Raw genomic sequence first — 25,488 nt, forward strand, 5'->3', positions numbered from 1 at the left:
AGGGGAAACCTCAATTTGGCTCACTGCTCTGTAATGCTTCAGTAACAATTATTTTTATGATGTAAAAAAAGAGGGCAATGGGAAAATCTAATGGGAAAACTTGACTGTATCTACTGCTGAAGCTAAAGATATACAGTAAGGAGAAAACACAAATGCACAAAGTACATACAAGTAAGATGTGCAGAGTAAATTTTTGTGTTAAATAGCAAGCCCCTGCATTTTTTTTTGTTCTGTTAAGAGTATTGTTTCTGTAATCATCCTTACTATTCTGTGTAGCTGAAAATTATCACTTGGACTAAGTGAAAGTACTGATTGTTTAAAGTTCTGGATGCAACTTTTGATTCCATCTTGTTCAGCCTCTATGAAATAAATCTTAAGTTTCTGCTGTATGATTAAACTTTAACATTGTTTTCTTTTTCCCTTTCCCTTCCTGCTTCTCTCTACCTCTCCATCTGCTTTCAGAGAGAGAGAAAACAAACTTAATCATGTTTAATATACTAATTGACACAAAAAGGCATAATGGTAGAAAAGTGACCTCTTCTGGAGCAAAATAAGCTGGTCTGTTAAATAAGTTGAGCCTGTAGGAAACTCTTCAACTGTAGAAGCAATAAGCTTTCCTGACTTAGAAGTAGATTATTTCAAGAAGTGAGTATGTTCACTGCTTCAGCTAAAATTGGACTATACTCCAACCTATAATTCCCTGTCTCCCGCTTAAGATAGGATTCAGCATCTGCAACCTTCAGAGAGGAGGATTTTAAACTCTGTTGCCACTTATTTTTGTGTGAAGGAAACGAAAGTGTAAGAACGGACCACATTTTTTGTACAACACTAGCTCTGAGCTGAAGTTATGCTTTGCACTGATTTGTCAAAGAAAGCTCAGTGGTGAGGGAAAATGGTCTTGACTGAGGACCCTGTAAGAGAAAATCAGTAGTGTAAAGAGGATCTCATAGGCGTGCCCCGAAGAACAAGTATGCTGCATGACTAAATCTGTGTTGAAGGCTAAAAATCACTATAGCTACTTCTTACCCAGTAAAGTACTTGGGGGATGTGTCGTGTTCTGTGAGATACTGACAGGCGATAGCTATGGGCAGAAATAGCATTGTGTATTCATTGTCCTGTATCTGCTGCTCAGAATGTCAAAAAAACCCCAAACCTGCTGATTTTCCTTCACCCAAGAATTGGTAATACTTCTTGCTATATTAACAGAATAGCCCTGTATACAGGCCCTACTACAGCTTAGAGAAGGGGCTTTGGCATGTTCTTTACAAAGGAGACAGACTTGCTCATGGATCCTCCCAGCTTTGAAAGTAAGTCTTTATAGTGAAGATTGCCTTTATTATTTGGCTTTGAGTAAATCTAAGGAAAGAGATGAATGTCTACTCTGTAGAACCTGTTCTACTTAGCAGAGAAACCTGTGTTAGTCATTCAACAAGCTGTTAGCAGTGACCAAGCTGATAACTGAGGCTCTATAGGCCATCTAAGGAATCTCCATCATCTGACTTTTCTTCATAACTTCTTGTAGTTGACTATTAAATTATTAAAACCAAATGGATAAAATACTATGCACAGTAAGTAAAATTTTAGATACTAACTTTTTTTGTAAAAATAGCAAAATAAAACAGTCTTCTGTTGCTGGAAGTAATGAGATTTCACCAAAACTGAAAGGTGGTGTGAATATAGGTGCAGTTAATAATTGGAACAGCGACTTAACTCTGAGTCACATCTCTGTCATCTGTCTGCTGCTGTGTGGTGTAAGCATACTTTTCTCTTTCCCACACATATTTATGATACAGACTTAACTACTGCAAAACCTGACCCAGCATCTTCAGCAGCTGGTAGCTTCGTTCATGTTTTGGAGATGTGGTCTGATTGGACCTTCATAGTTTACAGAGGGACTTGCTGAAACAAGCACACCACCTGTGTCATATATTGCGCTATTAAGTGAATACAGAAAGAGCTCTGAAGTATTAAAAGGAAACATTACGCTAAGTTTGCTTGATTTGAGGATTTTAACTTACAGCCTGGAACAGTTTGGTTTTGCTTTGTTCTAGCTGTTTAATCAGTGTCCCCCTGTGTCCAACCAGTTACCTTGCATGTGGGAATGGCTGATCAGTATGTGACTTGGGGAAAGGTAAAATGGTGTGTTGGGAGCAGGGAATGTCATGTAGCAGCATGGGGAGGGAATTAGCAGCAAGCCGGAAAACTTGTGTTTGACCACAGCTGAACTATACCCTTGTAATTTAATTGCTCATGCTCTTGAGCTGTGCCTCTGCTTATTTTATGCATTACCCTTCCCCCATCTTGCAGAGTTCACAGAATCACAGTATAGCTGGGTTTGGAAGGCATCTGGGGAGATCATTCAGTCTAGTCGTCTGTGGTGTCCAGTCAGGTTTTGAATATCTCTAAGGCTGGAGACTTTGCAACGTCTCTGGGCAACCTTTTCCATAGCTTGACTACACTCAACGGAATTTCCTAGATTTCTGTTTATGCCCAATGCTTCTCATCCTGTCACTGGATATTGCTGAGAAGAGGCTTACTTCCTTCTGTTCTCAGATAATTTTTTAGCTTTCCTGCCAAGCACACTGCATTCTCCTGTTTTTTGAGTTTTGCTTGGACATACTAAGGACTTTTATTTTTTTGTCTGCGCTCGGACTGTTGAACAATCAGAGCTGTTGCACTAAATGGAGGTTGAGGATGGTGAGGGAGACGGCTTGCGGGAGAAGTTGTGTGGAGCTTTTGCTTCTGTCTTTTTGTTCTTAAAGGCTTCACTTTCTCTGATCGGCTATCTGATAATTTCTTTTTAATTATGGATAACGCTTGACTGTATGCAGTTACCTGCCATTCTACATCACATACTGCTCAAAGCATGGCCAACTCCCCTTGTCTGAGATACTACTTTTCTTTCCCAACCAAAAACTTGTACTGAGTATGAGCTTGATAGCTGTATGTGAGAGCATATGGGAAAATTAATGCTGTGATATCAAAAAACCAACATGGGGTATAGCTGATGATACTCTAAGCTTGTGCATAGATGTTGCAGGTGTAAATAGGTGGCAGTGTATAAAGACTGTTCAAATGTAGGGTATTTGGAATAATGGAAAACTGTTGGCACTGGTAGCGTTACACTCTTGGCAGCAAAGAAACAAATAGAAGACATGGGGGAAGGAGGGGAGATGGGGTCTGATGTAGTGCGATGTGGAAGGCAGAACATAGAACCTGCTAATGGTTAAGCTGAAAACCATTATACTCCACCCACTGCCATAAATCGGGCTTTCCAGCACTGGACAACAGACAGTAAAATCAGCTATTGAACCTAGGATACCCAGTGCACATTGCAAGTATAGAAGCAATTCGTTTACCTGAGACTCTGACAGAACTAGTGGATGTTTTGAGTAGCTGTAGTTCTGTGATGTATAGACTGAATAGAGACATCTCAAGCTGTGTGCTGGAGTTACTGTTTTCTTCTGTGTATTTTTTAAAATGGCAATTAAAAAAAAAAAATTCATTGCAGCAGATTAGAAAGTTAGTGCGTGCCACGATGTTAAATGATGATATGAAAAACATTTATAAGGACACTTAAATGACCTTCAGCTAAATTTACAGTGAGACTTGAGCACTTAAACTGCAGAGAGTATTAAGACCCGTTGGGCTGATGAATGACACTCTGATTCTTTCCTCATGTGGCATATTCGTCCAAGTAAAAGTCTGCCACAGAAGAGGTTCACATCAAGCAGCAGAATAGTCAGTTATGTCAGCTTGTTAGAGATGTGTGAAACAATGACCTGTTTTGGACCTGTGAAAAATTCTGTACAGAAAGCGGAGCAGTTCCAGCAAAAGTTCTTAGCTAGCTTTGCCTGGCAGCCTAGAAAACACCCATGAAGGTCCATTCCTGTTCACCTCACTGACCTGTAGGAACCCGGCTGGACTGCAAAATGCAATGCCCATGCTTCAAAAGTGCCCAGCCAAGTAGTCTTTTATGAAAAATATGGTGGAATTTGTTTCTCTTTTCCATTTTGGAGTTGTTCCTTGGTCCAGTGAACCTGTGTGCTCTTTGTAAACTCAGATTGTAGCACCTGAACTTACAGTGCAAGTTCTGCCTATCACAAGGCCACACAAGTGATCTCAGCACCCTTGTTTGTTGATTTATTCCCTTTTAATAAGGCTTTTGGTGCTTCTCCTATTTGAGTCAGCCTAGTGTATGCCAGTAACATTACTCCGTACTCTGGTGTGATATCGCTGCCTTGTAACCAACCAAATACGCACTCACAAACTAAGTATCAGAAGGGGAAACCTTTTCTCTTTCTCTCTCTAGCATCTTCTTCCAAGTCTTATGGGGTGACCTGATCCACCAGCTAGAAATTCACCATGGTCCGATGGTCAGTTTTGAGCTGGTGAGTCACAGGGGCATGAGGGGAACATATGCGCAAAGCATGAGGTTAGCTGATTTGTGAAGTTTGAATAGAGTAAGTCCGCAGGTTCCCACATGGTTGACTTGATACCAGAAGCTCAGGCCAATCCTGCCTCTATTTGTCTGACCTAAGGACTAGAAGATCTTTCTGGCAGGCCAAATGTCATTGTTATGAAGCATTTCAGTACAGTATTTTTAAGAGGCCGTACCACACTACAAACTGCGTAAGGGATAAAATAGGCAAAAGTAAGTAAGCCCTGCTTGTATGTAACAGGTAGTAATTTATAATTATGCAGTGAAATTATTAAATGAAATACAAATTGAATAAGCCTCATGTGTATCCAGACTAATTGTAAAAATGTGTTTTACAATATGTAGTATGTTCCTCAATCCTGTGCTTCATGATAATTGCTGTATGGCTGCCTCTGATACCATTGAACACTTCAAAATATATTCATATTTTACATATAGGCAAACACTGTCTGTTAAACTGGGCAATGAAAGAGCAACAGCATGCCTTATATCTTAACAAGTGTCAATAGAATTTTTGAACAGATTATTTCTACTAGCTCGCTTTTACGTTCAAATAGGAGTCTTACTTAATAATTAATTATCTTTGGTGAACATACTGGATTGACATCTGCTTGCAACTCCCATTGTTGCATAGAGCTTAGCATTTTTGTTTGACTCACAATGAAATGTCCATGAAATACTGCTATAAGAAATCGACTTTGCTATCAGTAGCTCTTGGAAAGTATCAAAAATATCTAAGATGGCAATACCTAATGCATTACAATAGATGTATGTATACATTGTATCTACATGACTAGGAAAAAAGAAAACCCTGCATATGAAACAGCAGATTTTGTGACTTCAGTCTATTCCTACTCCAAACAGTATATACACTTCTACAGCCTGTGGAGGCAGAGGTTACTGTGTGATATACACATACATATCTGTAGTAAACCAGTATTACTGTATTATATACAGTTAGAGCTATACACAGTTCTACACAGCACATCACATTTTGGGCTCCAGCAGACTGAGTTTTGGTTTTCTTCAATACATCATTGATGAATGAAGTTTTCTCCTGTCTTAAGCAGCTTCTTCAGCGGAGCAATCAATGCCTGCATAAGTAAACTTCTCATATAGGGTAGTGTTCACATAGGTCTGTGAAGGAAATAAAGAGAAAGACTGTAGTGCAAGGTACGTTATCTCAAGAATCCTAAAGTATACTGAAATTATTCAAGGCCTAATTCTTTTCTAGGGATTCATTCTTACCTTCCTTTCTTCTAACATCCTGTTCAGTGACACCAGTATCTGAGCAAATGATGGTCTTTCATATGGTTTCTCTCTCCAGCACTGTCTCATTAGGTCATATCTTTAAAAATCAAACACCAACATTTGATAGTTTAGATGCATAGGTTAAAGCTACAAATTCGTGTTTATTGGAAGATTGTGCACGTTCCATTTTTCAAAGGAAAATGGATTTTCCTTTGGGTTAAAAGCTGGGGTTACATTTTCCACAGCTGGTTGCTGTCTGAAAAGATTTTTCTTTTTCTCTGGAATAATCAAAAAGCTCTCTTTGAGCTAAAGCCCAGCCATGTTGTGTAAAGAACAGGAAATCTGGTAGGAGCAGAGAGCCTGGGAAAGGGTTCATGGCACATAACAGTGCATGGTGGGTACAAAAGAACTTAAGTAATTATTTCCACTTGTGCACCCTTTTTAAAATGTTTTTTTAAAAATGTAGGTTTTATGTTTTCCTGAAAAAATGTTTGTTTTATTAGTTTCTTGTAGACATCATATATTTCCTATAGCAGATGTTGTGTTACTCTGTTTCAGGTTTTTTTGCTGAGGCAGTTACTTACACTTCATCATCACAGTTGAGAGGCTTTTCCAGTCTGTACCCTTGAGGCAGTTTTTCGTAGAGTTCTGCACATGTCATTCCACAATATGGTGTTCCACCTAAAGCAGAGTTTAGCCATTGTCATGAACACAAGGGGTTCTTAATAAAAGACAGTTTAGTTTCATAGCAGAAATGAAAAAGAATGACTGACTCAGTAACAGGTAAATTAGTTCATCGTTGGGGAATATTTCGCAACTACATTTTTGTTGTTAATGTTTCCATACTGCTTAATGCACAGTATCAAAGAGAAAAATAAAAGCAAGTATAAACTTTTCTCATCTGTGGGGCTGTCCTGAATTTCTCTCCAACTCTGAGGTCCTGTATCTGATTGTATTTGAATTGGTTTTGCAATACCCTTGACGGCAATAGGCATGGTATTAAGATGATCTGGTACGGACTCATGGAGATATTATTGTCAAGCTGGTTTTGCCCCTTTTTGCAGATGTTTGGTTGCTTAGACTATTGATTTTCCATGCTGCAATGTGTTAGTTCCCATCCATACCTAGTGCAAACCCATTTAGTAAGGAAAGCTGGGAACATATTAGAAAGCAAGAGTTCCTGATCAGTCCAGTATACAATGTGCACCTCAGTCCATATGCATCTCTTGGCCAACAGACCACGGGGCATACTCCAAGGCAAATCATAAAGACTATGTAACACAGTCATTTTGAATGGCTTGAGGCTGTATTCCGTACATGATGAATAGAGGTGTGTGCAGAAATGAACTCTAAATTTTATTTGAAGATTAATGTTCAAAAATTTTCTTCGCGAATACTTGGAATAGGAGAGGTTTGCCCCCCCCACCCCCCTCGTCTTGGTTTAAAACTCAGGAAGGCTGAGAAAAAGCCACCCATCAAACTCAAAACATATTGGATTAGGGCTATAAATCATGTTTCAAAGGAATAAATTTTTATCAGACTGAGTGAATGGAGCTGGCTTGGCTCAGATTGGTTTATTTGTGCAGGACAAAATTCAGATACTTACCTAAACTAACAATTTCCCATAATAGGACACCGTATGACCATCTGCAACAGAGGGATATTATGGAGTGCAACAAGAATGCAACAAGATTTCTGTTTTAAAATGGTAGATAGTTTTGCTAGTATTCAGAGAACAGAGAGAAGTGTGATTCATTCTTTTATACTTTTTTATAAATTTTTGTATCATGATAGCATTTGTAGAATCAGAAAGCAGGAGTGAGAACTTAAGCAAAATTAATTCACTGTGAGTCCATCAACCAGAGTCCTTTACTAGACTGTGAGCTTTCAGCAAATAGCACTATTACAGAATTGCTTTGCTAAATATCACTTTCAGTTTCCTGACTGACATACTGAGTTCCTCTGGGTCTCTCAAGGATTCATCAGGTTTCTGATCTCAAATGAGAAATGTAGTTGAAGTAGTGGCCCAAATCCAATCAGCTTGTGAACACAGAACTTGTTTGGACACTGATGATGAAAAAAAGTAAACTTTTTGTTGTGGGTTTTATTTTTGCTTCCATTGCTCACTCATGCTGACAGAGCTACTGAGTTTTTTGAGTTAAGAGTGGGTGTCTCATCCTGGCTGTCAAAATTTCCTTAATATTGAAAAATACTTCTTTATTAAAAAAAGGCCCCTTGAGAACATACTTACACATCACTGTTTGTGGTGTAAACACTGTAATTCAAAGATTCAATTGCCATCCATCGCACTGGAAGCCGTCCCTGGAAATTATTTCATGAAAGTTTATTTGTTGGTGGTTGGAATAGCAATATTGCAGTTTATACCCCACCCATTGCTTAATGAAAACTGACTAAGCAAGTAAGCTTAATCAAGTAAATAATCTTAAAGAAATAATTTGTGCATTTACTTCTCAAAGCAACAGTTCACATGAAAGCTAATAGAAAATTTATCTGACCAACATCAAGAAGAAATGGAAATAATTCCTGAGTGATATCTTACGATGCCTTTAACCAATACTGTTCCCTTGACCATCCGGTGTTATTCCTGGTCTATGACTACATGATGCTTATTATATATCTTCCTCTTTCAGATTTTCCAAAGCATTAGCTTTGGACAGCTGCTTTTTCAGCTCACAGATCCTGACATGCCTCTGGTTACTGTCTTGCTAGCTTTGGCCTCGTTCAATAGAATTAGACCAGCTTGCCTCAGCTGGACAAATTTTGGTATGAAAATATTATTTTCATAGCTATACTCAACCACCCACATGCACATATCCTCTTCATACGTCAAATGTACATTATATGGTTTTTTATAATACATTTTTACTAAATCTCATAACTGGCTGCAAAATTCATTATTTTACTGCCATCCATATTAATATAAATAATTTTCAATTACATTGTATATTATTTTATAAACATGGTAGAGAACTGATTTACAAGTAATGTTTGTATATTAATAAACACAATATAACTATTCATACATGTTAATATATAACATTTAAATAATCAGTTCTGTAGTACCCATTAATTTGCATTTTTGTTCATATAAAAAAGTAAGAAACAAGAAAAGAAAAAAAATGAGGAAAACAGAATATATCAGTGTGCTTTGATCCTTACCATGGTCTTCTTAACGTAAACTTCTTGACCTCTTGACAAGCCAAAATCAGCTATTTTTGCAACATAATTTTCTCCAACCAAGATGTTTCTTGCTGCCAAATCTCGATGAATAAACTAAAATTTGAAAGAAAGGAAATGGCATTGTATCTATGAGTTTTACATGTATTATTTTAGTGCTATATTGAAAATTGCAAACATTCAGAATAAGAGCAAAACCCAAAACAAACAGCTTGTTATGTCACTACCAAGAACATTTTAAACTTTATCTGAAGATGAAAGCAGTTAGTTACCGTGTCATTTGTAAGTTTTAATGCCTCTTCCTTGATTCCCTGTGACCCATTTGATAGGGCTAAGTGTACACAATGAAATAAACCTCATCCAGTAGGTGCTATAGAAGCTAAAATTAAAACCTTATTTTTATATTATTAAAAGGCACAGTCCCTGAAAAATGAATTGCTTTGCTTTCAGTGGGTGGAAAGTGAAAGACTGACCTGTTTCTGGCTTAAGTAGTCCATCCCTCTAGCAACGTCTGCTGCAAAATGCAGAAGTTGCTGAGAGGAAAGTGTAGATGCAGTACTGTTGGCAATAGCAAATGCTGGGTCTGTCTCTAGCACTCTGCTTTTCCGGAGGAAGTCCAGTAAATTTCCATGGGGGGCATATTCAATAGCAAGATAAAGATATCCTAATGAAACATCAGATAGTGAGCGTATCACAAAGTAAAGGACAGTCAGTAATAGTGTTCGGACACTTACACTGCTTTGAGTGAAAAAGAAATTAACATAAAACAGACTGGACGGGATATATCAAACAACATAATTCCTATGTACAGAGGAGAATTTAGAGCTATTGAAGAACATAATTTCTGAGGGATTAATGTGGGCTTGTAGATCTAAAGCCAAGTTTATTTGGCCTTTTAACAAATGTTGCAGAAATACCTGCTTATAAGCTAGTGTTTCTATGGACTGTATGGGCTGTACTGTGGGGTTTTTTTTAAAAACTAATTTTTGAAGTATATGCATTCAGGAGTTATCTTACCCCGATGTTCACATGCTCCCAAAAGATTTATGATGTTGGGATGATGACCAAGTTTACAAAGAACTTCAAGTTCTCCAGCAAAGTCTCTGTGATCATCTTTTGAGGCATACTCTGAAAATCAAATAAGCATGCATTTATGTTTTCCTTTGAACGGATTTTATGACCATATTGTTGTTAATTATGAGGACTCTGGGCTGCCTGGGGCACTACTGCTTCAGCCCCAACAGAAAGAGGAAAATGCTGAGATACATTAGTATTTACTGAAAAAAGTAGGACTTTTCAATTGAAGGGAAAAAAGAGAGAACCTAATGTCTGTAGCAGCCATCTGCAGAGAAGGAAAACAACTTAATACACCAAGTCACTTCCCATATTTTTGAGAATGTAAAATGTTGTAGCAGATCATATGAAAACTAACTGCCTAAAAATCTTTCCATGTGTGTGCTGTTGATTATTTCTGCCTGCATGCAGACCTTGGCTCTTTTTTAAACGATCATCATAGCTGTTAAGAGTGTCTCCCAGTGTGCCTAGATGAAGATCTAGTGAATGGCAAGAAAATATGTACCTTCTTGCAGTATTCTATGTATTGTAGTTCTCTCTGGAACGTGGCAGTCATGCCCAATGAGTACAAAGAAAATGAGTGATCCTTACAGTATGTATATATTTATGTGCATAGATACAGTTGTCTCTGAATGACTAAGGTAAAGCAAGATGAGCAAATGCTGTGCCCCAAGGCTAGCTCTGTGCTCCTTTCTCTATTAAATACATCTTTTAATGCCTCCCACTTTGCACGTGAGCTCACACATGAAGTTCATACGGACCTATGAATTGAATAATACATAATAGTTAATGATAGTAACAATTAGAAATATAAACCAACTTGACCATGCAGAAACACAGTCTTTGCCGGGGCACAAATCTTGGCCAAGTGACAGCTGATGCAATTTAACTAGAAACTTAGAATATTTATTTTAGCATTAGGATAGGGCTACTAAGCATTTCTTATGACAGAGAAACACTTGGAACAAACAATGAAGAAAAGTCTTTAGTCTCACAGTCTCTGATCTTTACTACCTTTCATCCTTTTAATCGCTGCGTCCATGCGTAAGCCATCTTTCTTAATGCGTGCTTTCAGAACTTGCCCGAAGTTACCTTCCCCAATCACATCTTGAAATTTTATGTCATTCCACTCAAGAACTGGGTAAATAGTGGGATCTGGGCTGTTTTTGGCTTTCCTGCTCAGGGTGAGAGTACCTGAGTTAAACTGTACAGCTGGCTCTTCCCTCTGTAACAGAGTTAAGCAAATGACATCATTAACAGTGATTTCTACTTTACTGAGCGATGCTCCCCGAATACTGCTGTGCTCACTCACGTACACACACACAGAGCCTGATCCATCTCTTGCTTACACAAGAGTGAGTACTGTAGACAATTATACCTACTTTAGACATTAATTGCATGAAGCATTTCTGCCCAGATCCACAAAATAAATCAGGCTCCTAATTTATGCATAAGTACCTTTGTAGACCTAGGCCTCCTGAACAGTTTTATAATCACCTTGAAGAAGAAGGAGATGGGCAAAAATAATTTGATAAAACTGATCTCAAAACCAGTTTTAAGTCTTAGGTTTGAGATTTATCTCATATTAGGTTTGACTAAATCCTGTGCTGATTAGGCTCAGTAGGAAGACCGAGGAAAGAAGAAGCAAGGAAACAAAAGAGAGAGGAAATTATCTTCCTCCATACTTGAGGAGACATCTCCACTTCAGTTACACATTCCCATGAAATACTTCTGTGTAAAAAGTTTCAGAACAAGGAGCAGGAGCTATTCTGTGTGGCTGATCATCTTTTTGGATGAGCCCTCGGGCCCCCTGTTTATGAAACTACCTATGCAGATCCATATGGAGGAGCTTTTTGGCCCAGCTTCATTATGCTCCACGGGTTCCCCTTTGAAGTGAGAGAACAGCACTGTGATACAGCAGAGTGATAAAGATCCTACTGCCTATATATACGTGTGTATATATAGAGAGAGATTTCTACGTGATGTTACAACCTTCAGCAATTTCCTCACAGCCAGAGCTATGATGTTGCTATTGACTGATCCCTGGTGTGCTGTCCCCGAGTTGAAAAGCCATGACAGAGCAGCTGCTGATGCTCAAAAGCACCGTTAAAAAATACTGTAGTTTTCAAAGTCAGGAATAACTTCATAGAGGGAGAACAGGCTCCTCCATTCTGTCTGGCTCAGTACTTGTCATACACAGGTGCAACAAGGCAGAAAAGGGAGAAAGATAAATGGTGTGCAACTTTTTTCAAGACAGGTTTTCTACCTCACAGCTTATAACTGTGATTGATTTAGCTCTGGGTTCACTAGCAAAGAAGCTTTATAACAAGAGTACTAATTGCACACATGAAGAGAAGACAGTATTTGGGAAGGCCAAAGAAAAGGAATTGGAAAAAATGGGAAAAGATGGGGCCAAAATTAATAACCACACTGATGCAGGAAAGCTGGAAACCCACCACAACGTTCTGGAAAGCCTGAGCCATTCGGCGCTGGAAGTTGGCTCGCTTTAACTGCAGCATGATGAGAAAGGCCAGGAGAATTGTTACACAGGTCATCCCTGCAGAGCCAAGGATAGCAATAAGCAGCATTTTGCCTCCTTTTGATTCATATGGAGCTGTTGAGGAAGCACATAAAGAGTTCATCATTATTTCCAGCTGATTCTGAAAAAGCCATGAACAATGTATAGCTAAATACTCCTGTCTTGTAAACTGTACAAAGACAGAGATACATCCCTTTGTTTTCCAAAAATGTCACAGACATTGGATGCTCTGACTTTCAGATGTGTGAGCACTTGCAGGTCCCACTGAGTTCAAGCAGAGCAGAGCTGAGGTCAAGTCCAGTGATCTAATAGTCCTATTATATGCAGCTCCTTTAATTTATGAGCTGTTGGGCACTTTCTAGTGGATACACACAAATGTTGTACGTTGTCACTTCACCAATGCCATGCAGTGAACTAAGAATCATGTCAAAATTAAAAGCAAAAGAAAACTAATATTAAAAAAATAATATTATGACTTTGCCTAAGCTAACTAGTTTATACCACCGGCCCTGGTTTGTGCAAGTCCAACACGCTGGCATAACCAACCTTTAGTTTCTGGAAGAGTCTTCAGTTCAAATGATGTGTTTGGGTTGCTTAAGCCAATGTTGTTCTGAGCATTAATCTGAACCTGGTACACAGTGTTTGGCTCAAGGCCCTTGAGATGGTATTGAGTAATGCTGGTGTTCTTTATGATAATATCGATGTGGTTGTACTCAGCCTTGCCATAAATTTTGTAGCTGATGATGATGGAGGAGATGGAATGACCCTCAGCAGTTGTCCAAGAGATGACTGAGGATGTGTCTGTGGTGTTAGAAAACCTGATGTTGTATGGTGCAGGAGGGATTCCTGAGAACAAACACAAACAGATACAAAGCGTTGGAGTGGACATCCACCTCTTTCTCCTTCCTGCAGTGAGCCAAACACTTTCCTTGGTGCTTTTGCAGTGCTAAACAGAAGCAGAACTTTGTTGACAAGCTGTGGTAACTGAATGCAGTGGTTTTATGAACTTGGTATGCTATCGCCCATATTGCAGTACTCCATACTTCCAGCAGAGGTTGGAGTGGCATTCAGTATACTGCCGTCCTTGGATGAAGACACAAATGCTCTGAGCTGTATGCAAGGACAACACGATTGCTTTCAAATTAATGCAGAAAAGGTTAATTTCCTTCTGTACTGAATCATCATCCCAATGTGATTCCCAGTTCCCATACTTTCACTGCTTCAGAGAGCAATTCCCTGTCAGGATACAGGCTGTTAGAAAGAAGGGAAATTGATAACAACATTTCCACAAATTGCATCAGAAAAACACTGGCAGGGGTGAGTGCTGGGCGTGTGGACACACCCATGACTACTAAGCTAAGTAGCTCCTGGAAAACAGTACCCTTATGTTTTTTCTTAGCGCGGTTTAGCATCAGAGCTCAGGAAACTGGAGTGTCCCATGACAGCCATTGATACTTCTGTTAATATATGTAGGACCTCAGCGAGGGCCTCCTCACATGACCTCTAAGGAGGGAGAAGCCCACCTTTCCACTGTGTGGTATGGGCAGTGGCACCCATCAGCCATTCAGATGGACATCTGTTCAGACGGTACTTCATTCAGACAGGGCATTTGTTGTGGCATTATGAAAGGACACTACTCACACTCAGGGAGTGCAAGGGTGGTCATTGATCTTCAGTGTAGCACACTTAACTACTCTTTGCTCATGTGGGTTTTACCTTGCATTGTATCTACTCTTCCTTCTTTAACTGCTGCTATTTCTGTATTAACATAGCTGAATTGCAGGGTCTGAGTGGTTTTTGGAATAACAAAAGAGCTTGGAGTAGGGAACTTTGTGGGTTCATCATTATGAGGAGGAAGAAAATACTACGTGTGTCAGAAGCATGAATTGCACTGAAATGAAGATGTGGATTCCCAAGCTTTTAACTTCTTTTTCCCATTTTTTTTTTTAAAGTTGTTGTTAGTTCCTGATAATTTCCAGCATAAGAATTTCTTTGGACACTGAGCTGTCTTCATAATAATAGTAATAACGACCACAACTGATCATCAGGAACTGAGTGTTACCAGAACAAAGGATTACATTTAATGTAGTCATTAAGTGACAATCAGTCTGATCACTGGGGGAAAGAGGAAGAATTAAACAGAAGGATGTGAATCAACTACTTACTGTCACTGAAAGTCCATGCATACAGGTAGTTGCTCCATTCTCCTTGGGACCTGGTGTTCACCCGTACCCTGCACATGTATTGCTGTCTAGGCTCAAGATCTTTAATGATCAGGGTGGACATATTTCCTGGCACTTGAGTAATAACACTGCTCTCATCACCATTGTCATTCACGCTCTTCCTTTCCACTTCAACACGAATGTCATCCTCTGTCCTCAGTGTTAAAGGATGCCATGACAAATTCAGTGATGTCATACTTTTTGGAAAGAGAGTGAGACCTTCTGGTGGAGGAAGACCTTGGAAAAGCCACAGTGAGACAGGGAACAACATTTTATGTCTAGTATGCAAGCTAAAATAGGGGTGCCAGTTATTCCCAACCACTTGCCCTAGCTTGGAGTCACAAAGGGTAATTCTCCCCACCACCCCACCCAATTTGGCAGAAATTACATCTAAGAGGTATTGATAGTCCCAAAGTATCTTATCAACAGCTACTGTCTCAACAAAAAGGTCTCTTCACTGAGCTGGTGTTGCAGATGCACTTTTCAGAGGTGAGAAGCCATCTCTTTTGCTCTCTTGTTAGATAGTTCCTGGTACAATCCTCATTTATTTTGTATGTCCGTATTCAGTTTGGGCTGTATCCTCAGTGGACTAAAAGCTTTTCTGCTTGTTCAGAGATTTTCATTTTTAAAGTAAACTGATCTAATACTAAGAGGAAGGACTGATCTGGTATTAGGAGGAAGGACTGGCATGCAAAAGAAGTGATTTCTATCTCCAATGCTGCTGCGCAGCCAGCCAAAATATGTAAATTTTCGTTTCCCAGACCCCCCGTCTCTAAATCAGGGACAATAATAGCTCTGCCTTTTTCTGGTTTTCTTCACCTTTGTTTTTTTTCTTCTTCTTTTTTTTTTTCTTTGCCAGAGATTATTTTGAAGGACTCTACAAAATTTTCATATCCAGACTTCTTTGCTCAACTGAAAGTGCTCTGGCAGAGATCAGGGAACAGACCACCGAGAAAAACAGCTGAAACAGCCCTTTTGTGAAAAGCCGAGATGATGACTTACCAAGCGCAGCTGTTGTGAAGCTAGCCTGTGGTCCAGGATGGCCTTCCCCACCTTCCCCTTGCCGACTCAGCTGAACACAGAACTGATATTCTGTTTTTGGTTCCAGGTTGTCCAGTCTTTTGGTTGTGCCTTTTACTGACAATGAAAGAAGAAAGTAAAGCCATAGCCCATGCTGAAAAACATTAAGGAAGAAAAGGTTTGGAAAATATTCCTGAACGACTAACCATGGAAGGTAAGATACTCAGGCTCTTCTTTTGTTCCTGATTCACTGAGATAAACTATTTAGAAGTATAAAATACTTGTTTTTAAGTTGAGCTCCAACCCAGCCCAAAGGATGTTTCCATCTGCCCTTCCTTCAGGACAGAACAAGGCTGGTTGCTTAGGCAGTGTGCATTACGCATGCAGATTTTGGGTTATCTTGAGTTAGTAAGAACAGTTGTTTGTTACTTGTTAAAGTTCCTGTAATGTTTCCTATAATAGTTTAGGCCTTGCATAAAATGTTAAAACAGGGCTGCAAGAGGTTATCTAACCCACAAGCAGGCTTCATTTTGCCCATACCGTTCCTGATAAATCTTTAGGTAAGATATTTGTCTCACCAGAGGGCACAACAGACATGAAGGAAGATTGTAGATGCTCCAGGACATCTCCGTACTGCTCACTTCTTTTGAAAACCTGCTATTTACATGGGAGTTTTCAACAGCTGGGCCCTACGTTGAGTACTGTTTATCTCAAGGAAGGAGGGGGAACCCTTTCATTATTGAAAGCTGAATATATGCTTTTGACTGCTGGTGTCCTACATCCACATTAACATGATACATATTGATATACAAAGAGTCACATGTCCAGTCATAAAAGATTTAACTTTTATGTGTTGTAGAGTCTTCTGAGTTTAGTCAAGAGCAGACACCACATTATGTTTCAGCACGCAGCTGAAGTTTGCATTTAAGGGAATTGAATAATGTCCTCTTACCTTCCACAGACATCCAGGACTGATAACGTTTTGCTGGCTTGTACAGGAGTTTTGTTGACACAACAGGTCCATCTCCAAGATGTAACTCAGCATTGATATTAATTATGAGAAAATTATGTCCACTGTCTGTCAGCCTTGGAGCATACTGTGGCACAGGAGGAACTGAGCAAGAGCACAAATATTAAACCAGCCTTTTAATTCCCTGTGTCAGTAAAACTCTGGTATCTTCCTAGATCTACAGGAAAATGGGAGATGTTCTTCAAAACTCTTACAAAATAGACAGGAGTTTGCATGCTAAATCTGACAGTTTAGATCTTTCAAAAAACACTTGGGTTTTCTTCTAATCCTTACCATCACATTTATTTTTTCAATACACATAATTAGTATGTTGCTTATAAGGGGCCTCTGTTCATATTCTGATTGTAGATATTTACTCAGACATTTTCCTGCGGTGCAGAGAATAGAATGCTCTGCCACGTTAGAGTATAAAGCTGCCCTTAAAAGCAGAGAGGCAAAGACATTTGAAGAGATGCATGCTTTTACCTTTGACTGTAACTTGAAATGGTTTCTCTGCCATTCCCGCTACTGTCTGCACACTGCAGACCCAGGTTCCTGTATCACGGGGCTGGATTCGATTAATTGTAAACATGGCTTCCGAGCGATTACTGGTAACAATTAGGGCAGGCTGAAATGACAAAAGATGTACAGGGCCTGAAAAATGCAGGTGTTTAGGAATATTCCTGTGACACTTTCTCACAGTTTAGGAACTCATCTAGAGCTTAGTGATATCAATAGAAGGGGTCTACAATAGCCAATTCTATAGTTTCATGTGTGCTCCAGTTCATAAGGTATCTCAGAATGTCAAAATTTCACAATATGCTTGAAAACCACAGTGTGCATTAACTACAGATAAAGTTAATATAAGCATCAGAAATAATAAGAAGCAATTAATCAGGAACCTACCCTTAGGACAGTTCCATCTTGCTTCAAAAGTTTAAATTCTTCAGATTTAGGAAGTGGCATCCCAGTTGCTATACAAAAAGGCTTGAACTCGACACCAGAATTGAGTTCTACAGGATCTAGTAAGTTTTCTATCTGAGGTGAAAGATCTGCTGAACCTGCAGAAGATATATAGTATTTTAATGTTAGCCTTCAAACAGAACTTTAAAAGGGCAGCACAAACAGCTTTAGGTGTACAATGAGCATAGGCAGTATAGGTGTCTGTTCCTCCCTTCACTCATGTGGGCATACACAAGGATCATGCTTACCAAAGTTAGCACTGTTACATCAGCGTAAATACCATGTGAGAAGGAACAAGCCCCGTGTCCACTCTTCTTTCTTTTCCCCTCCCCTCCCTGCTCTTTCTCTCTGACATTCTAAGCACAGGCAGTCAAGCTATGGCACGATCGTGCACACATTTTGTACTGAATGTACAGTGTCTATTTGCTTTCCATTTTGTCTGTTTATAAGAACAGTCAGATCACAATGGTATAGTTTGGCTGGTCGGATCACAGTCTTATTTCTCTGCTTGTTTTTGCATTTGAAAGCATTTACAGGTTAACGGTGGATTTGTCACTTTGTCAAGCAGAAATAATAGATGTTGAGTGCATCTTACAAAATACTGTCTGCCAGCCTTGCCTGAATCCAAAGAGATTCTGAATGAGGTATGTTCAGCTTTGCAAACTTAGCTCTCTCTCAGAGAGACAGAGCTGTTTTAAATTCTGGGGTTGTCCTGGTGTCTCAGTCATCAATTTCAGATCATGAGGCACACGGTACAGGAGTGTACACAGATGAAAAAGAGGTAGGTAATGGTAAAGTACCATGAGCCTATCCAAAAGCTGATCATGCACGTAGGAATTGTAGCTTCTGTCAGTAATTGATATTAAGGTCAGTGTCAAATTCTATGGAGTAAGGTTTGCAAATCTACCTCTAATGAAAGCAAAATCAAATGAAATGGTAGCATACCAGCCTGCTAAATGCAGCATATGGGGCAGAGGCTTAAAAACACTGCATTGCAATAAAGATGTACAGAATTGTCTAGGCCCTTGGAGTGTAATTGGCAGGGCAAGGATACCAGCCTGGAGCAGAAATGCTGTACCAGCGTGAAGATCGGTTTCAGTTACACTGGGAAAAGTCATTTACTACCGTGTTACCTTGCTTTACCTTCTTTTTCACATTGCAGACCATGCCATCCGAGGGAGCAGATGCAGCCCTTAAATCTGTCGCATGTCCCTCGATTGTGACAATTACATTTGAGTTTGCAATCTGACCCATAAAAACCAGGTTTGCATTCTGCAAGTACATATGTCTCCAGTTAGTGTAAAGGTACTAGAAAATGTCTTCCATTAGTTTTCAATCATCTCATGCATCAGTTCCCTCAGTTGGGTTGAGTTTGAAACTACATGTATTAGCACTAAATCACCCACAGAGCATCCTGAGAACACACTAACATCAAAAAAGTAGAGCACATTTGTATCCATGCCTGTCATTTGTAGACTAGATGCCAATGTGGAGGCTTCCTGAATCTCCACTGTTGCTTCACTTGCACTGTGGTAGTGTCCAAAGGCTCCATCACCACTGTGTCACCATTGAACAAGGTGGCACATATTCATAAAGGAGGATGTGCTTCATGTCCCAAAGAGATTGCAGTCTAATTGAAGTGAACAAAGCTGATTATGCTCAGTATTGCTCAGCAATGGATATATGTCTGGCACTGAATTGCTCAGTTTGATTAGTAGAAATACAGAAGGACTGTAGCTGTTAGAGGATTTTTAATGTCTCAGTAGAACATAAATTAATTTTGCAGACTAATTTGAATAGTTTATAACTTTACTATGTCCTTCTTCTGAGAATCTGACATGGTCCTCTGAAATGGGTAAATATTATTATCCCCCTTTCACAGAATGTAAAAAATCCTGTCTTTTACTCTCTTCTGTTAGTTGCCTTCTATATTTCCTTGTGCAACACACTAAGGACTCTTCACCATTCCTCATATTTTTTACTATACCTTTATCACATTCCAGTCCCATCCATCCTGTGGCGCAAGAACAACCATATGGATCTGGTAGACAGAACATATAGTTCCTGCAGCCATAGTTCTCTTTACAGCTCTCTTCACATGTTTTGCCAAATGTATTGGCTCCACAAGCTATTGAAGGGAGAGAGGGAAAGAATAGCCCAACAGCATCAAGTCCACAAAAGAGCTAATGCTTCTAATGATACAGCTTTAGACAATAGAAAACATGAATTAAAATAAAAAATAGTTTTTTTAGCATTCAGATACCCAATATATTAACATCAATAACTACTTAACCCATGGCTGCACTAATGGTTAAGTTCAGGCAGCAGAGACAAGCATAATTTTCTCACATGTGAGGATACATCCACAAAGGACCCATTGATTTGGATATTTGGGGGCAGAGCTTCAGCAATAAAACCACTTTATAAGCCTTTTTAACATAAAATGGACAAACAGTGCCATGAAAATGAATATTCATCTTAGAATTCAGTGCATATGAAACTGCCAAGCTCAAGGTTTTGCTTTTCTGATATGATCAGTGTTACATTAGAGTAGTTCAAATGTCAACTACTCCAATAGCTTAGCTCTAATATTTTCAGCACTGCAATTCAGTCAAATGTTAAGATACATATTTAACATTGGACCCAAAAGTTGCTTGGAGAGATCAGAGCAATGTGGTGCCTGCTGTAATTATTCCAGAATCCAAACTAATTGTCACAGACAGAGATATGCGCAAACAGACATATACTGTTGATATGCTCCTACCGAGGTAAATCACCCTGTGAGCACGTTAGCAGCTTGTTCAGAAGTAGCCAGGAAACCTCTAACACAGGGCTTCATTTCCCAGTGCCATTGTATCCTTAAGATATGCTATTCTATCATGCATTTAACAGTCAGTCAGTAGCTTCAAGCATACTGATTTCAGGGGAGTCATAGAACAGCCCGGGTTGGAAGGGATCTTGAAAGATCATCTCGTCCAGCCTCTCATGGAAAAGGGAGCCTAGAAGAGATTATCTAGCACACTGTCCCAGTGCATATTGGTTAAGAAGAGTTGGAAACATTCATCTTCCCTGGCAATATAATCTCTACTAGGAGAAGAGAGGAAGAAATTAAATCACGACTACAAGAACAGCCTTAATAATTCAGGGTTCATCTCACCCAACACTGTCCTGTCTCCAGCACCAGCTATAAATGCAATAGCTATAAAGAGTAAAATAAGGCTACTCCATTTGATGCTTCCCTCAATAATCTGCCAACTTCTGCTGCTGAGAACAAATTAATATGCAATCTGTGAAAATAATATCTGCTTACCTTTCTCACATGTTTTTCCCATAAAACCTGGAGGACAGATGCATTCTCCGGTATCTTCATGACAAATGCCATTGTTTGTGCAGGAAGGGCAGTGAGAGCTACAGGAAGGTCCCCATTTCTGAGCTTCACATCCTTTTATGCAAAAATATAGTAACATATTTGTTGTCTTCTTATTCAATAACCAATCAAGTAGTAAAAGTATTTTAATTAAGACAAACAGTAAAGTACATAAAAATACAATCCATATGGAGCCCCTAAAGCCCCAGCCGGCTGACCTAATGTAAGTAAAGACTTCTTCCGTTGTGGAAGTGCTGCATAGTATGCAGTAATACTAGGTAACAACTTCAAGGAACTAACTGAAAAAGTCTTCAATTTTTGAAACTAGAGGTAGATTTTTTTAGTTTGGAAGAGTAAGTTTGGAAGTTGACAAAGATGCTGTATTTCAGATTTCTATTCTTGTACCAGGGATCTGAGACCTACAAAAGCTCCAGGGTTCCCCTGGAGCTGGCTGTACTGGTAGAAAGCCAACAGGACCAAGCTTGGCATCACTGGCATTGTACCAGCATTTGGCGAGTCATGATTTTTTTCTGTAGCAATATCATTCTTGAAAGTTCATTAGACTGGTTTCACATCTGTTGTATCTTTACTGTCTTCACTGGGTCTTTATAAGAAGGATCAATCAACTGGTGACCTGTTTCTGGAATAAATTGACTAAGAGCCATCAGTTCACTTAATGCCTGTCATGATTTTCTTTCCCACTTCATAATTTAAAAAGAAACTACTACCATTAATTCTGCCAGTGAGAGTTTTGATACTGATTTCATAGAAGCAAGGCTCAAGCTCTAAGCAAGTATATATGACTTCATCATGCAAATGATTAATCTATCCCTACAAGATGCAAAATTCTCTGAGCTGCTTTTGAAATCAGTGGGGGATGAGAGGACTCAATAATTTTCAGTATTTGCTTTGTAACAATGTTTCTTACGTCACAGAAACTGACCTTCATGACTTCCTCTAGTGTAAAGCTAGGACTGAGAAGATAGTAAACTGGAAAGTCCTGAGGCAGGCTCACTAAGGGTGGGTAATCCAGACTTGGATCTGCTCTTCCAGATTTGAGTGTGCATTTAATGAATCAACATGGTATTTGGAGCTCTATCTCCTCCTTCTCCTGTAATTAAATTCTTACATGTGGATACGTAAAAAAAAACTTTGCTAAAAATCATCAGTCTGTGTCCGTACTGCTAATTGAAAGAAAGACAGGACATGTGTTTCAGCAGTGGCATGTAATCATTCATTCTCTTTGCTGTTAGTGTGCTCCCTACCACTCTCCCAGACTATGCCCCAAGAGTTTTCCCAATAGGCAGGATGGGCAAGACAAAAGCCTCTTTCAAGACAAGGGGCAGAATTTATGGATAAGCCTTCTGCTGTGCAGCTTGGCACTAGGGCAGAGAGCAGATCTTGGACCATTATTTCATTTAGTCAGGTGGCAATAGCTTCAGAATCCATATTTGGGGCATTATATTGATTAATTTGCAATTCCTGGAAGTATCCTGTGGATGGTAGCAAATAAAATACAATTTGCCATCAAAAATATTTTCTCCATAATGTAAGATATTTGAGCAGCTATTTATTTTTACGTATCAGTTTTATATTTCTATCCAAGTTAATAGAATATAATTTTCTTCATATCTGATGAAAGTGGACATAGCAGCATGAGCTACAAGACATGTAGAATACTTAATGGAAAGTATCCTCCTGTGTTGTAAACTGGTCCTGTCATCCACCGGGAGGAGAACTTTAAGAGCTAACTAAGGCTGAGGTAGTTTGTGAAATTAGAATAAGGTGAGAAATCTTGGGATAAATGTGGTTTGGATACAGCCCACCAAGGAGAAAAAAGACATTTGAAAATTCGTATTTTGTGCTCAGATCCACATCTCATATTCATGGGAGACCCAGCACCACCTTTGTGCATGCTTACTTGGTGTTTGAAAAGCTGATATGCCGACAAAAGAGCTAGCTGTCTTGGCAATAGTTAAGATGAGTTGAGCCTAAATCTGGTTTTTTTTTCCTCTCTCAGCTGCTTAAATCAGTATTGGCTTGTACCAAAGATCCTTGGGAACAAATTTTTTCTGACATAATCTGATGGCAGCTTATGCCAAGAAAGATTTTGGCCCTTATTTGGGCACAGTGCAAGTTTCATTTCAGATTCATTATGACTTTAAACAATTAATCATCAGCACACATTAATGGAACTTACGTCTTACAATAAGCCTTGTGTAAGCAGAAGTAAAGAGGTTTCCTCCTATATATCTGGCAGAGTAAACCCCTGCGTCCTGTGGTTGAACTTCAGGATAGGAGACTTCCAGCTCCCCTGGCACTTCATGCCTGGGCACAGAGTGGATGAACGAACCTGAGGAAGGAGCACACAGATACAACAGACAGAAGCGATTCACCCTCTACAGACAGAAGTGAGTTTGCATTGGTTACTGCAGAAGGACAGCTGGGATGAGCTAAGCAGCAGAATCGATTTATCAGTTTTGCTGACAGCTCTTAGCCATACTAGATAACTGGAGAGGTGCAAGTAAAAAGGAAGCTAGATCTTGATGAGATTTAGTAGATGAATGGGACAAACTACTTGAAGTTCAGCATTGATTTACAGGAATGTTGCTCAGAGTCTGGTGGTTAAAAGTGTTCATTTTGTTTCTTGGCCTTTCCTGAAGTGAGGGGTGGCCATCTGCAGGGAGTCTTGTGTGGCTGAAGGAGTCAAATAGCAAATGCCAGCCAGGTCCTATTTAACCTGAGTAGCATAAGGATTTACTTAGCAGACCAAAGTAGAAAGAACACAGCACAGATTTATTTTTTCTTCCCAGACTTAACATGTTTCTGTCTCCTATTTTTTTCACCAAAGGAGCTTATTGATGTTATTCTAGGTTTGCTGTAGTTTGTCATACATGTTTTCTAAGTAAGGCAACAGCATTTGGTCTTCTCCCATGCTTCTGGATCACCAAGTAACAACATTTGGACATTGCTGTCAAAGAGAAGCTGCAGCCAGTGGACTTCAGGACCCCTGGGAGTCCTTCCACTCCAGTCTGTTAGAGCAAGGTTGATGCAGTCAGCTAACGCCAGGTCCAGCCAGCTGTCACCAAAACATACATGCACATGCACACACACACTGTACCAACAAAGCCAGCCACCAACAGACCCACACAGCAGAACTGTGACTTTACAGGTAGTGCATATGCACACAGGACTCACATACACATGAACAACCCAGACAGCCCAATCCTATTCTCACTTGCCAGGCTTGCTGGCAGTTCTCATACACTCACACACCCCAAAATGCGTCTTAGCTGGCCTGGACCTACGTTCTCTCTAACAGCTGTCTCTCAGACCTCTTATCCTACTCACTGGTTAGCCTGGTTTGAAGTTCACTAGTGTCACACATGCACACACACACAGACACGAACATGCAAATGGGTCCCTGCTGTAACTGGCCTTAGACACTTAAGTCTGTCTGGTTGCTGTCCCCAGACATACAAGCCCCTTTGACCCCTGGCATGTGTTTACAGTTACGAGAAGTCAAACCTAGCCTGGCCTGAAGGTCACTAGCAGATGATATATATGCATATCAGGTAGATAGCACACTTATGTTGAAGGATAATTAGGAATAGAGTTTAATAAGATCAGACCAACTTCAGTGGAGAGCTTGGCCAGACCAGTGTACTAGCATGCAGCTTGCACACATGCAAGTGGCAGCTTTTACCTGCTTCCCGCCCCATTATCCCATGCTTATTCCTTTCCCGTTCAGTTTGAGCCCTCCCTTTCTCCTATTTGGCTCTTTCTCTGAATGTCCCATTATCTCACACGTGCTCACGGTCCCCCTCAATCATGCCATAATAAGTTTGCTCTTTTCCCCTGAGACCCATGATAATCCTGCCCCTGCTTCTTATACCTACAAAGCTCTGACTGAGGCTGCTCAGAGTTTTGTGTTGTTCCCTTAGTGGCCCTCAGAAGCTGGAGAGCTCTGCCCATCAGAAAACATCTGCTTGATGTTTTCACTGTCACCTGCTACTCCTTAGGGCTTGTGTGTCTGTTTATTTATCACTTCTCTTGTTTCTTGTCTTAGTCACTTATGCTGAGTGACAATTAACCAGATGATACTCCCACAAGTCAAATGCCCTTACCTGCTACATCCCCTTACAGTTACACTGATAATGAAACAACTTTCTTGGCTTTGCTGAAATAATTTAGAAGGTAAACAGGGTCAGGCAAGACCTTTACCATTTGTGATCATACATACTGTCATACTATCAATTTGACTATAGTAAAATTTCAGGCAGACTAGAAACATAAAACTTTGCTGAGGATCATACTCAAAACAGCAAAAAGATCTTGGGTCACTTTAGTTCATGACAACACATAACAGTTCTTCAAGAAAACAGGGCCAAAGAAAAACATCAA

At 39.7% G+C, this 25,488-nt stretch overlaps 1 protein-coding gene across 1 annotated transcript in view; it reads right to left on the bottom strand.

Moving 5' to 3' along the window:
• Nucleotides 1–4,722: 4,722 nt before the first annotated feature.
• TEK (TEK receptor tyrosine kinase) overlaps nt 4,723–25,488 on the bottom strand; it is a 39,291-nt gene continuing 18,525 nt past the window's right edge. The window contains exons 4-23 of the mRNA XM_059834442.1: nt 23,285–23,437; nt 21,028–21,159; nt 19,705–19,845; nt 18,861–18,989; nt 17,661–17,815; nt 17,241–17,382; nt 16,698–16,859; nt 15,728–15,862; nt 14,669–14,962; nt 13,050–13,349; nt 12,427–12,578; nt 10,979–11,189; nt 9,908–10,018; nt 9,364–9,554; nt 8,873–8,986; nt 7,944–8,014; nt 7,299–7,339; nt 6,277–6,373; nt 5,690–5,789; nt 4,723–5,578 (exon numbers count right to left, since the gene is read on the bottom strand). Coding sequence (XP_059690425.1) covers nt 5,504–5,578; nt 5,690–5,789; nt 6,277–6,373; nt 7,299–7,339; nt 7,944–8,014; nt 8,873–8,986; nt 9,364–9,554; nt 9,908–10,018; nt 10,979–11,189; nt 12,427–12,578; nt 13,050–13,349; nt 14,669–14,962; nt 15,728–15,862; nt 16,698–16,859; nt 17,241–17,382; nt 17,661–17,815; nt 18,861–18,989; nt 19,705–19,845; nt 21,028–21,159; nt 23,285–23,437 — 2,906 coding nt within the window. The 3' untranslated portion in view covers nt 4,723–5,503. The remainder of the gene's footprint in view (nt 5,579–5,689; nt 5,790–6,276; nt 6,374–7,298; nt 7,340–7,943; nt 8,015–8,872; nt 8,987–9,363; nt 9,555–9,907; nt 10,019–10,978; nt 11,190–12,426; nt 12,579–13,049; nt 13,350–14,668; nt 14,963–15,727; nt 15,863–16,697; nt 16,860–17,240; nt 17,383–17,660; nt 17,816–18,860; nt 18,990–19,704; nt 19,846–21,027; nt 21,160–23,284; nt 23,438–25,488) is intronic.

The sequence above is a fragment of the Gavia stellata genome, chromosome Z, assembly GCF_030936135.1.
Source record: "Gavia stellata isolate bGavSte3 chromosome Z, bGavSte3.hap2, whole genome shotgun sequence".
Lineage (NCBI taxonomy): Eukaryota > Metazoa > Chordata > Aves > Gaviiformes > Gaviidae > Gavia > Gavia stellata.